The sequence below is a fragment of the Centropristis striata genome, chromosome 3, assembly GCF_030273125.1.
Source record: "Centropristis striata isolate RG_2023a ecotype Rhode Island chromosome 3, C.striata_1.0, whole genome shotgun sequence".
NCBI lineage: Eukaryota > Metazoa > Chordata > Actinopteri > Perciformes > Serranidae > Centropristis > Centropristis striata.
The window spans coordinates 31681923-31695956 of record NC_081519.1 but is presented as its reverse complement, the minus strand read 5'-3'; the positions used below and the strand labels follow the sequence as shown (position 1 = coordinate 31695956).

General features: G+C 37.9%; 3 protein-coding genes and 1 long non-coding RNA gene across 10 annotated transcripts in view; 3 read left to right on the top strand and 1 right to left on the bottom strand.

Annotated features, from left to right (window-relative positions):
* The window catches only part of plxnb1b (plexin b1b), a 125240-nt gene extending 121938 nt beyond the window's left edge, over positions 1-3302 (top strand). The window contains 1 exon segment of the mRNA XM_059330267.1: positions 827-3302. Coding sequence (XP_059186250.1) covers positions 827-931 — 105 coding nt within the window. The 3' untranslated portion in view covers positions 932-3302.
* On the bottom strand, positions 2176-4856 carry LOC131969117 (uncharacterized). The gene is made up of 2 exons (XR_009394088.1): positions 4736-4856; positions 2176-2402 (listed from the first exon to the last, which is right to left on the bottom strand). It is a non-coding gene; the product is annotated as an uncharacterized LOC131969117 (long non-coding RNA).
* si:dkey-19e4.5 (UBA_like_SF and PTH2 domain-containing protein) lies at positions 4762-10952 on the top strand. Of its 2 annotated transcripts, none has more exons than XM_059330269.1 (7): positions 4762-4976; positions 5638-5751; positions 6506-6577; positions 6689-6763; positions 7314-7411; positions 8414-8528; positions 8731-10952. In XM_059330269.1, the coding sequence occupies exons 2-7, from the start codon at positions 5644-5646 to the stop codon at positions 8815-8817; spliced, it is 555 nt and encodes a 184-aa protein (XP_059186252.1). In that variant the 5' UTR covers positions 4762-4976; positions 5638-5643; the 3' UTR covers positions 8818-10952. The 2 variants fall into 2 exon arrangements, with proteins under 2 accessions (XP_059186252.1, XP_059186253.1); XM_059330270.1 differs by having other exon boundaries at positions 4973-5101.
* Positions 10953-12676: 1724 nt separating this feature from the next.
* The window catches only part of setd5 (SET domain containing 5), a 40272-nt gene continuing 38914 nt past the window's right edge, over positions 12677-14034 (top strand). For 4 of the 6 annotated variants that reach the window (XM_059328716.1, XM_059328711.1, XM_059328698.1 and 1 more), the window contains exon 1: positions 12678-13086. The gene's annotated coding sequence lies outside the window, so the exon portion shown is untranslated. Of the gene's footprint in view, positions 13087-14034 lie in introns of all 6 variants that reach the window. The other 2 variants (XM_059328703.1, XM_059328693.1) reach the window with 1 other exon arrangement.

The window sequence follows — 14034 nt, the reverse complement described above, 5'->3', positions numbered from 1 at the left end:
TGTATAACCAAAGACTTGACATGCTATATTGGGCCTAAAGTAGTCTCTCTTTAACAAGTGTCAATGGTACAAAAATAAAATAAAAATAAGAATCTCTCCGAAATAATGCGTATCCTGTATTAATCAATCAATAACACATTTATCCCAACTCAGGATTTTTTTCTGTAGCCTAATCCATTTATACATTAGGGTCGTTTTCACTGGTTTGAACAAACTGTATCAAATGTAACCTAGCTTGGTTACCTTTATTTCACCCTTTTCTCTCCCTCCAGCCAGACAGGTGGTGACTCCGGTGTTGGTTTTTAGTGTCACATTTCATAAAAAACACCATGTTTTATGCCAAAATCACATTTCATACAATAATTTACATTAATATAAACATAAAACAACATAAAAACAAGGTAAAAAACAACAACATTATTCTGAAGGTGTGGTGGCTTTTATTTTGTTATCAAGTACATGTAGAGGAAACCCTGCAAATTAACCACAATATAAAGTGTTATCTATGACTGTTCATTTGTTTTAACAGTTCTGGAGGTCAGACTTAGTCAGGTCACTTTAGACCCATGTTGTGCATCAAACATTTAAAGAACATTTTGTTGCTGCTACTTTTGTTAGTTTTGAATGCAGTGATTTGAAGTCATTATGTCAAGATGTAGGAATGTTGCCATTATTGTGATAAGCTTTTTTTCATGTGTAAAAAATCAATCATATAAAAAATATACTGGTATTATGGCGAGCAATATGATATGGCACACTCCTAATGTGTTTGCCCTCGTTATTCTCCTCCTCACCTTTCTCTCTTCTGCCATCTCCTTCCCATCAGATCATCACAGCGCTGGAGGAGGACCCCACAGCCCAGAAGATGCAACTCGGCTACAGACTGCAGCAGATCGCTGCCGCCGTGGAGAATAAAGTTACTGACTTGTGACAGGAAACAACCCGACAGAGCTACGGCAAACAGAATAGGCTGTGAGTGGGAGGAGAACAAACAGACTTGCACCCTGCAGGTTGAACGGGAAAGCAGGAGAGCAACAGACAGAACCAGCCTTCCTTTTCCATGGAAGGGATAGAGTCAAGGAGCCATGAGGTTTTAACGTGTGAAAAAATCATGTGGATGTTGGCTAAGAACGCACCGGTGGCTTTAGTCTGGACACTGAGCGGAGGGGTGTAAAAGACACCAGTCAAGCCTGCTGTTCCTAGGATAACTTCATAAAGAAACATTTTTGGAAAAAACATAGTGTTTTATTTCCACAGAACATGTGCTGGACTTCAAACTCAACAGTCTTATATAGCAGCTGTCATGTAAAAGAAACCAGCTGGTCCACAGTCAGCTGATCTGATCTGAAGACTGGTTACAGTGGGATTTAATGTCACTGTTTTCCCTTGGAGTGAGTTTTATGAAGCGGTACCTCTTATGCCTTGTGTGCTTCTCGCTGCTGTATGGTCTGAAGTTTTTTCTTTGTGTGTGTATATGGTGAATTTGTGTGTGTGTGCGTGCGTGTGCACAGTTATCCATATTTCTGGTTGTCAATCTACACCTTGTTATGTCACATTTCTGGTTTTTAGTAAAAAAGTATTGAAGAAACTGGTAATTATATTTTCATGTTAAAGTCAGCAGTAGCCTACTGACAAAACAATTAACTGAGCTTCACTATTATTTTTCTGAAATGGACATGTTTAAGAATGAAACCTTTTTGGTCACAACATTGTTTACGACCCCTTAACTTAACGCTGAGAGTTTAATAAGTAACTGCCACTCTCTACCTCAGCCTACTGTGCTGCATCAGATATATATTTTTTTTTTCTGTGATGTTGTTGAACCAACACTACTATGTTTATTTCAACCATCTACAACTGCCAGTACAGCAGCAAAGCACAGATCTGGCTTCATTAACATATACAGTAACACCTGCTGAACATTCATATATGCAGTGGTACAAACACACAGACATTTCAAGTTCTCTGTCGTCTTTCTTGTGTATGAGATTGGTAACCACAACCTGCTCGTTGCAGCATTTTAAGGTACTAAAACCTAACTGAGTGACGGTTTCCTCCTCCTTTTATTTCTTGCTTTTATACTTTTTTTTTATGTGGATGTGTCTATAGTGTACAAGTCACTGGAAAGATGTTTGAGGAAAATCCTTCCATAAAGAAACTCCCGGAAGTGGAATCTTAGTGTGAACCACAGTGTTTTATTGTGCAAGTCAGTTATATTTTAATTTGTACATTTTTAACATTCCTTTTAGGTTTTGTACAATGTTTTAAAAATCATGCTTCATCTTTTCCACTCCAAGCTGAGGCAATGAACATGTTGTATTGACATCATGGTTGGTGTACAGTTCTTGTATTGAACACAAGGTGGCACTGCTTCATGTGCTCAATCTCTGTATGGCATTTTCCTTTAAAAAAAAAAAAAAAAAAAAAAAGTTGATACAGGTTATGTATTGATTATACTACTACTGGTTCAGTAGATATAGTTTATCTTGTCACACTGTTCTACTTTCAGTTAGAGCATAGAGAACGTATATAAATGAGCTAATGTTCTGTGATGTTCTCATTTTGATGAATAAGACTTATGGTTGGATATTGATGCTGGTCTTGTGTCAAACTCTGTTTCCCCTTTTAAATATTTTTTACAAAGCCCCGCCCTTTGTGGTTAGGGTGACAGTTTAATTTAGGTATATTTAGGTTCTGGTCAGGCATTGCAGAGATAACTGGCTGGGTTCAGGTGAATGAAAGGGGAAATCCAAATTGACAGGGATACTGACTTTCTGACAACTTTGATGCTTAACAATCTGTCAATACTTAAGGACTATAGACATGGTGCAGTCTTTACTTCAAAGTAATAAAGTTTCATTGCCAGCCCTAGTCATCGTGACCAAAAACAAACAGTGGAAAGAGTGTTGATGTGTGTCATTCCCAGGTCCAGGCTTGTCACAATAGCCTGTAGGTTTATTACATTAACACACACACACACACACACACACACACAAGCAACTAATGACACATGTGAACGGATGGTTTGTTCTGTCATACACTGTCAGTTCAGATAGGCGTGAAAGCTAAGTGATGATATTATAGGCAAGCCATTTGAGGGAAAACTATAATTGTTTTAGGCTGTATAAATTTGGAATGTAGAGCAGGCTCTGCAATGAGCAGTTTTAAGGATGTTTCTTATTTTGTGTGTTAATATCATTGTACATACTGATTTCAAATGTAACTGTAGTGATTTAACCTGTTTAATAAGAGAAGGTTCAAATTCTCACAGATGTTGATGTAATAAAGTATTCTTAAAAGGACTTGTGTTTTTATTTTGAAAAACCCATAAAAAGATGTCCCCTTTCTGACAAACTGTCAGCATGCTCCCAGCTGTAATAATAATATAATAATGATGCTGTAAATGGTCCTGGGGCGGGTTAGCTTATCTTCTGTTATGTGTGTTCATGTAGTCCACCGGGTCTATTCTGCCCTACAAAGTCTAACTGCAGTAACTACGCAAAGGGTAAAACTGCTTTAAGGTTATTTAACATTTTTTAACTGGGCAGCCAAATGAGTTCTACATAGGTACGTGATATGACACTTATTTCTACATGTATTTATGTCATTTTTATGATAAAAAATCATGACGATTTATTTTACCTTTGACACTAGAAATGTAGTTCCTGTACTCTGGTTTTGCTGTTAAAGGTTCTAATAGTAATGCACGAACAGTAACCACAATGTTGTCGTCTTCTTTCAGCTTTTATATTTAGTTTTAAGTGAATAAACATTTTCAAATTGATTTTGTTATCAGTGTATTTAAAAGTGTTTAACAACTCTTATGTGCATATTTTAGACTTAATATTATAAAGAAATGTTATAGTTTAATCTTATATTAAATTATATTATAATATAATTTTATCTCACATCACTATCTAGATAATACTTTCCCTTTCAAATAAACGTATAATTTCTATTATTTTTATGTTTAAATTAGTATATATATCCAAAGCAGACCGTGGTAAGTGCAATTATTGCTTGGTTATGAGTTGGATTTTGTGTTTTTTATTTTATTATTTCTCTGAAATAAAGCAAAATTGAAATCTAAAACAAGAGCAAACAGACAATGAGTCCATTTTTAGTTATAGCTCTTTTTTTTGTTTTGTTTTACAAAAAACGTAGTTACTGTAGTTAGGCTTGGTAGGGCAGTATAGCCTAACACACCTGCTGCGTATCATAATAAATAACTGCCACCTTTACACATTTAAGGATTAGTCGGCTACAAAAAGTAAATTAAAGTAAAATACATTCTCACCTGGGTTAAGAAAAATAAGTCAAAATTGTGTTATAATTAGATTTAAATATATATATATATATATATATATATATATATATATATATATATATATGGTCACGATGAATAGGGCTATGAAACCTCATTAATTTTAATTAAAGACTGCACCATGTCTTTAGTACTGACTTAAATATTGACAGATTGTTAAGCATCAAAGTTGTCAGAAAGTCAGTATCCCTTTGTTATCATTGTGTTATCATTAGATATATATATATATATATATATATATATATATATATATATATATATATATATATAATGATAACACAATTTTTACTTATTTTTTTGTAGCCGACTAATCCTTAAATGTGTAAAGGTGGCAGTTAATTATTATTATGATATATGATATAATTTTATAATTTTGACTAGGTTACATCTGCATTATGCACATATAATCACCTAATAATTAATATCAGCCGAAATTCTGTAGAGCAGACTTGACAAGAGGCAGAATCCTGCGCCAACCAACACAAGGGTCCAAAATGGAGTAAGACTGAAGACTGCAGTCGGGAATCCCATTGAATGTAATTTTACATTCAAATAGAAATTGTTGGTCGCAGGAGAAAATTAAGACTTGTACAAGCCGCGGGGGAATCTCCATTGTTGTTGCTGCTGTCAGTGAGCTGTGAGAACACAACAGGTAACTAAGGCACAAGCTGGTTGAAGCTTGTCAGTTAGCGCTAGCGGCTAATGCTAATGTTAGCTACCTAACAGCTGATGAACAAAGAAACGGTTCTCTTAACGTTAAGCATCTTTGTGCAGCTTGTGAGTCGCATTCATTAATTTTCTACAGTGGATCGTTGACTTGTTTAGTTCCGCTGTGTGGCTGTCTGTTAGTTTGCGTTATATTCTGCTCCTCATCATATCTCCGTCTCACATATGACGAGAACGTCATATCACTCCATTCAATTGCTCGGCAAAATAACGTACATTTTACAAAATGATACAACTCATTAATTAGGTTTATCATTGTGCCGGTTAACTATTAGAGACAATTCTTGTAAGGATTCAGGTTTTACATATTTGAAGGCTGAAGGCCTCAGTTTATTCTGTTAGCTTGACATGTTTGTGCTAATGAAGCAGCCACCCATCTATATGTACAAACATCATGTATGCATTCAGGGACAGGCAGACTGGAACTGCTCGCTAAACTGCACTAGTTATTTGATATAAAAATAATATAAATCGTGAACTCGTTTTTAGTCTCAGGGGGTGGATTTTGTTGACGAGGGTATCCTATTTCATGCGTTATAACGTTAGTGCTGAGTAGGGTGTTCACTGTTAACGTTTTCTTCTTCCAGTGAAGAATGGAGCCATCAGAGCAGTCAGGCCCGGACTCCGGCTCTCAGGATGTCAACCCTGTTTTCCTGCAGCAGCTCAGAGAGCTGGACATCCCAGAGGAGGCAGCCAAACAGGTGAGACAGCACCATCAGGGTGGGCACAGCAGCATATAGGCCATACATATATACACACACACACAAATAAAAATGTTTTGATAATTATGGTTGGGAATGTTGCATTTTCCTGAAAGCAGATTTGATTGTAAATACTGTAGTACTTAAAGATAATAACAGAGAATATTATGTCATGATCAAATTATTTTAATAGCATACTCTTATAGCTGAAACATATTTAGATTAGAGCTGCAACAACTATTCGATTAATCGATTATTAAGTTTATACTATTTTTTATAATCGAATAATTGGTTTGACAATAAGTCCAAATTCTCTGATTTCAGCTTCTTCAATGTGAATATTTCTGGTTTCTTTGTTCCTTTATGACAATAAACTGAATATCTCTTTGGTTTGTGGACAAAACAAGATATTTGAGGCCGTCATCTTGTGGTTTGGGAAACACTGATTGATATTTTTCAACATTTTTTTGACCAAACAACTAATCGATTAATCGTTTAAATAATCGACAGGTTAATCGATAATGAAAATAATCGTTAGTTGCAGCCCTAATTTAGATGACCTCCAAAATTGTTGATCTGATGTGTCCTCAGGGACAGTTTCTACCAGGATTGGCATACGATACAAGGGTCGCCTTGAACTTGGCTTAACAAAGATGACGAAGCTGACATTGTTATGAAAAGACTTATTTAGATAGGCTCTATACTCCACAGGTTTTCATTGTTTGACCATTTTCATTGTTTGTCATCACTTCAGGCGCTTCTACACACTCGGAACGTGTCTGCCGAGGAGGCAGCAATGTACTACTTCAACAAGCTGGAGAATGAGGTGCCCATAAGCTAGCCTTAGTCCCCACAGGTACACCTTGGTACATTAGACCTCGTGGAGTTTGTCCAAAGCCAAATCTCAGTGACTCTTTTTGTCTGCTCTGACCCTCAGGAGGAGGGAGACGATGACCTCATGTTCAAGATGGTGTTTGTTGTGAACATGGACCTTGCCATGGGTGTTGGAAAGGTAAGTCGAACATTGCCAATGGGAACAGTGTGGGATATATATTCAGAGTTCGTACACTTTCCCAGGTCAAATTCAAGCACTTTCAAGGTCCTTTTTCAAGCTTTTCCAGCATCTTACAGCTGTGGTAAATTACATATTTCTTCAAATACATGCATACTGAAAATTATTATTTTAGGTTTTCATTTCAGGTTCTCCAACTAATTATATTTCTGTTCTATAGGATTTTGTTGTTAAAGAAATGCAGATCCAATTTTATCTTTATCCAAAATTCAAGCACTTTTCCAAACCTTGAACACGCAACATTAAAATTCAAGCATTTTCAAGCACCTGTACGAACTCTGTATGTTGTGTTCAAATACATTTATTGTGTCCTTATATTTAACAATGGCTCAGTTGTGGTTTGCTGTTCGACCAGCAAAAATATGAAGGAAGGAAGTTCAGTGTGTAACTTTTTTGAATGTAGTCAGAAATGGCACATAAAGGCCATCTTCAGTTCATCTAAAAACACATTCCAGTGTAGGTGTGAACTCGGAGCTGTGTGCTTGTGCAGGTGGCGGCCCAGGTGGGTCATGCTGCTGTGGGTCTGTACCAGGCTCTACAGGAGAAGAACAGCTGGAGGGAGATGGCCTGGAAGTGGGACCACAGTGGGTAAGGCCTGTACAGTATGTTTGTAGAAAAGGGATCTATTGAAAAGCTGTAGATTGTATATGTAGGATTATGTAAATCTTTTTTAATTCACTTTGGTGACAATACATTTAAGATGAAATAATAAAAAGCAAAGCACATTCAATAACAATGTAAAAAAGCCGAAATGGAGCGATTCATAGATTCAAAACATTGTTTTATATCCATGGTGCCATTCTGTTCTGCAGTACAGACATCTTGATTTTCTACAGTTGATATTTTCTTAAAAGACCATGGTAAAAAAAAAAATATGGCATGGAAAGTTATTGTCCATATCTTGAGCTCTGCTATCTTCAAAGTTAATTTATTCTCATTGTGCTATACAGGGTTGCATAACGAAATGCAGTTGTAGTTCCTTTATGACTAACAAGAAAAAAAACGGTAGAGCATTTTTTTCATTTGCATCAGGAAGAATGTAAAAAAAACAGCAGCAACAAAAATACAAATGAATTCCCTGGGTAGATAATATAGTCAGCATCATAACATTAAAAAAATGTAAACTATGTTTAAGCACCAATCATCATAATGCAAACAAAGAGTCAGCCTCCCCACCGGGGTCCTGTGCTGTGTTGGTGCAGAGCTCACCGATTCAAAATGCTGTAATGGAATCGGGTCCCCACAAGATGTGGGCACAACAGTCTCCAAGGAAAAAGATCGTTCTACTGTCGCAGTTGCAAAACCCAAAATGCTACTCCATTAATGGTCCATTTCTCGAGTGTTTTCCCCCTTTTTTAGTTTCTTGAATTGCCTTAAACTGGTTAGGAATAGCTGTGCGAACTTCTTCTTTCTGGGCTACCACTCAGAGTTTTGTGATTGTTTGCTTTGTAGAATTGCTCAGTTTAGTCAAGTGTTTCATTGATTGGCTACAGATTTTTATATACATCTTTTCCCATCATTTATATTGTTCAATAATCAACTTCTAATTAACATTAATGATGAAAATAAATGTGAATGGTGTTGACACAGAGCCAAGAAGGTAGTGGTCCAGGGCACCAACGTGGCCCATCTACTGGAGCTGCAGGCCCTGGCTATGAGCCTCAGCCTGCCCACTTACCTGGTCCAGGATGCAGGGCTTACCCAGGTGAGGGAAACAGGCCATTTTCAACATGTCTTCTATATGATGTCTTTTGAAGGCACCCGTTATTACTCCAAAAATATATCAAATTACTGGTACATATATAAGGTTTGAAACTAATTTGATTTTTGTCATTGCTTGCCCAGTTCTGTGACATGGAGATATTTAAGAATCTCAGCACAAAACCAACTTCTCTCGTCTTTGGCAGGTGGAATCTGGTTCCCGCACTGTCCTGGCCATCATGGGGGAGGAAGAGATGGTGAACAACGTCACTGGGAGTCTTAAGCTGCTCTGAGGGGCTCAACCCCACTCTGGGGGAGGCATTGCTCAGCAGTGCCACAGTGCGTCCAGCAGAGGGAAGCATTTCCCACCGGCAGGGAGTCTTGGCATGCAAGCGTGTAACAACCTTTTAAAAAGACGTGAAGAATGACGGAGATCGAGACATGTCCCAACACAAGAAAACAAACACCATCAGCCATTTGTTTCCCTTTCATTCTTTGTCTGAGCCGCTGAGTCGGCTGTTGAGAGCAGGAGGGGAGAGAGACTGGTTGTTCACAGGAGAACGAGGCAAAGGCAGTTGATTTTGTTTTTCTTTTGACCTTTCTCTTTTTCAAACAGGCTACCTACTTAGAAGAGAGTCTTAATAGAGTCTTAATCAATTTTCAAACACATCTAGTCTATTGTCCAGTTTAGGTATGGCAAAAAAATTCAAGTACTTTTGGTTGTTCAACAATATTGTAGTTATTCTTATTCAAGAGGCAGTGTACAGTAGACTAATACATAATGTTATTATAATACCCATAGCACATGTAGTATTTCCCAACTGGATTCACTACTCCTGAGTGAAGGGTCACTTATAAACTGATAATATTTGAACATTCATTTTTGACGTTGAAATGATTTTGTGTCTGTATGCAACTATTCTTCCAAAGATCCCTACCCTATAGAATCAGAAACATTACTCATTATTGATAAATGGCTATATTTTGTATACACAAGCCTGTTGGGAGCCATATACTGTATAATCTTTGGTGTGCCATCCTAAACAGTATGCACAGTTACTGGACTTTGTATGTTTTTTTTGTGTGCAAAAAGGGACAAGATCCTATGTTATAATATTTGAATTAATTGGTAGAATTTGACAGTGGGTGATATGTTCTGTGGAGCCAAAATGTCATGTAGTCAAGTTCTGTGCAGGGCCTAACTATATGCACTCTGACTGCTTGTGGTGGATAGTTTACACCAACGAAGTTCATCAATTTACAGCTTGACAAAATACAGATAATTGTGTGTAGGACAATTATGGACTTGGTGATTAATAATCTTAATACACAAAGAATGATTTGTGAGTTGTTGTGTGTCTGTGTTGTCACTAACAAATATTTGTGGGCATGAGCTACCACTCCCAGATTCTTAGTTTAATGTCAAGGATTTTATTTGTCAGAAATATTAAAAATGGCAGTGGCATGCATGCCATGTGAAATGTACATTTTAAAAGACAGTTGGAATCCCAAAGTTATGTCAATTTTAGTAACATATCCTCACTTTGATACTTCCTATGTTATACAGTCATTTGTGTGAGTGCTTCAGACTATGGAGACAATTAAAACGCCTCCAGCTTAAGTGACATCTTGAATCATGTTTTCACCTTGCAGACTGGAACATACAGACTATGCATATAAAAGTGATATGCTGGAGCTGTGGCAGTGAGGAGTGTGGGGGAGGGTTGAACACACAGCCATATTGCAGTGCGTGGTTTGGACTGGCCATGTAGACATGGCTCTTTCATCCTGCCATGAGTCCGGCTGGGAAACGTGTGTATATATATCTCACCCTGTGTTACCATGAATTCATGGAGGAAACTTGTTTTTTCTCGTAGGAGAAAGGAGAAAATCCTTGATTAACTGATGTAAATGGGGGCTGCATTTAACAACAGCAAAAGTATATCAAAATATCTACAACTCATGCAGTATAATTCAGTCTCATCAAGTGGTGGAAAAAGTATTTAGATCCCTTACTTAAGTAAAAGTACTATATATTGCTATATTTTTACTTAAGTAAAAGTACTATATATACTTGTGAAATGATTAGTAACGGTAGCATCAAACATAGTCGATATAAAACACCTAGGCCCCACAGCAACCGATGAGGCTAAAATTGAACTAATTTCCTTAAGTTATTAAAAGAATAGGCTTTCGTCAGTGGCTTAGCCTACCTATTATAAATCCATGTAAAGTATCTGGTTAGACTGATTCAATATGACCGTGCCTAATTATTAAGACGTTCATTCAACAACATCATTAGGATGATCTGGCACTACATTAAGTATTTGTCTTGTGTATTTTACCTACAATAGGAGCCTAGTGCAACATCCGTATCACTGTTTGTTCGGCCTATACCGTCACCAATAAATACCCATATGCAAATGCATCGAATAGAACCTTCGTTGTGTTTTTCCGAGTTGATTTATAAAGTTCAGAGTCTGTAATTTATCATGGAAGACCAACAGCCGCAACGATTTTATTACTTTGCTGTCCAATTTGGTCGTTCGTCAGACCTCTGCAACAAATGACGTTGGCATTTATCACTACAGCCAATCAAAGTCGCCTTCTCAATCGCATGACAAGACAGGAAACCAATCGCGTCATTATGACTATTTATTTATAAATATCGCAGTTTATATTTTAAAAATACTATTTAGTTTTATCTGATGGAAATAACATGTCCGTGTTGTTCGTAGATCCTGTGTGCGTGGTAGCTAAGTCAATAACTTTTAAATATTGAACAAGAAACGAGGGCTTCGTCTCCATTCTGTTCATGGAAATGCTAACAGGTAGCATGCGCTAGTTTTTCCGCCCGTTCCCCTGGTACAACTGATGTATTTTCGTTGTGTCGGTCTATTTTTTCAGTGTCTGTAAAGTGTGGGAATAGACTGATTTCGGCAGCGGGAGCAGAAGTAGGAGGGACCAGTAATAAGTTGATGCAACCCAGGAGCACTGGTCAATTTCCCTGTCCAACCCCTCACCAGATGCTACCATAGCGACACCTCATACTCCATTCATGTGACATACCGGTAGGTGGGGCTGACCCAGTGGGCTAACCCTGCCTCTGGTATCCCTGGAACTGGGCCCCAGAGACCCCGTGTAGCTAACGCTTGCTACTATGTATTGGTATGAAAGCTCCTTCCACGTTAAATAGATGAATATAACCCTCAAATAAAAAGAATTAATCCCACTAACGATTTGAAATTAATTCCATGGCATTTGAATTTAATAACGAGCATTTCCCGGGACTTTGAAGGTACAGATCCTCTGTTGAGTGTTAAATTATCTCCCGAATCCAGCCACTCTCTCTCTGCTCTCCTTCTTGTACGCCGCCTGTACACACATAACATAATGGAGCTGAAGCTTCGCAGCCCTCCTCACAGTAGGGCCCGCCCCGTTTGACGTAGTTGAGGAAGAAAAAAATCCATGCTGTAATTTACCAAGGACCTGCATGTACAGCTTGTCTGTAAAAAGGATGTCACCACAGCTTCATGTAACATGTTGAAACTGTTACTCATTTATTTTGGTACTGCCCCTTTGTCCAAGGTCTCTGGATTGATATTTGTAACTTTACTGCAAGCAATGTTGATAAAGATTTTAAGTTGTTTTGGAGGGATGTACTATTTGGGCTCTTTGACTTTAACAAAAATAAAGAAAAACTCAATGAAATATTTATTATAAACCTCATCATAGTGATGGCGAAATTTCATATTCATTAATGTAAATTTGCTCGAAGAAACCCATCTTTTGTTGCCTTTCACATTCAGCTCAGGCAGTACATCGCTTCTATTAAATTCTGCAACAACCAGAAAGCTATTAAAACAGTTGATATTTGTGATCTATTAAATATATTACTGTAAGCTCTCCCCCCCTGACGTAGAATATACATATGAAATGCTTTTGTAGTGAATTGTATGTTTTTATGTTTGTGAAACAAAGTTATAACAGATTAAAAAAAAAAAAAAAAAGCTTGTGTGTAACATGACTGACACAATGCTGTCCAATCATTGGCGAGAGGCGGGACATCGCAGCAAGGGCCGCCCAAGGAGAGAGCCCCTGCACTGTCGCCAGGGAAACCCCGTGGCGTGGTTGTGTGTCAGTTTCGCTGGGACCCGCGGTCGATGCCGGCGAGGAGGGGGATGGGCGCCTCTGAATGTAAGGACCCGAGACAGAATCAGAGCCTGTATCACATACAGCAGCATATACCCCATTATAAATAGCGACAGTATATATACAATACTCTCAAATACATGGATCTATCCACCGGGGATCTATAATAGACACTCAATGGATGCAGTGCACCTGAACAGGACAGGGAATTTAACTTTCCGCCTATGCGTGGGAGACACTGAGAAGTTTGTTTCCTACCCCTGGAGAGAGAGCTACTTTTAGGGGCATTGGATACAGGAGACTCCGAGGCCGACGTACAGGCCTAGTTGGATTTGATGTTGGGATACTCTAAGGACTTCCCATTGTACATGTTTTTACCTCGTTTGTTCAAGTTTGGAATGCCTCTTTAGGTGAGTACTTTACATTTGTGTTAATTGTTGGTATCACCCTCAATAAATGAAGACAGTAACAGACAAGTAGCGTTCATGTTTTCAGTCAACCACACATAGCCATGAAGCTAACCAACTTGGCTAACTACTTAGCGTCCAGTTAAGTTTATTAGAACAAGTTGGTCTTCCTCACTATCTATCCACTTGTAAGTAGCTTGCTTGGCTGGCTAAAAGCCTCCCATGTTGATCGTTTGCCTTGCAGCTCTGCTCTTAGCTGTGTCTGGATGATCTTCCATGACTTTTTGATCAGCTCCTCGTGTTGTTTTTGATAGCCAGCTTGTTAGTGTGCATTACTCAACATTTAATAATAGTCAATATTATGGCATTATTTTCAAGCAACATTTTCCCACAAGCACTCAGCACGATACTGCAAGTTTTCCAGAGTTTGACTCGTGTAATGTTTAGGCCATTAGGGTTACATCCAGTTCAGTTTTTTCTCAAGTATATAGCAAAAATAAACCAGTCTATATTGTGATTATATATCACTATTGAAATATGAGATGGTATTTGGTTCTTGGTTGCTCACTAGAAGTACTGCCCCTGCTGATCAAATACATTATAACCAAATATGTGCTCTAAAATCCACAAGTAACTGTGTGTTTTTCTGAAATTTCAGAAATAAACCAGTCACACATGGCTGTCGTTATAACGTTACATTCCCAACTTACGTCACATATGTTATGTTATGCCCCAATCCCACGAAACTAAAAATGGTGTCGTTTTGGAGTATTAATAAATAAATCTTGGTGCGTTGTTCAAGTTGATATAATGCGTTTTGGCAGAGGCTTAGCATCCCCCTACATTACACAGTCAGAGCCATAACAGCAGCACATTCTAGTACTTCATCTGCGTTTGTTGCATAGTTGTTATTAGCGTGTATGACAGTAGAATAATGTTAGACCTCCATCC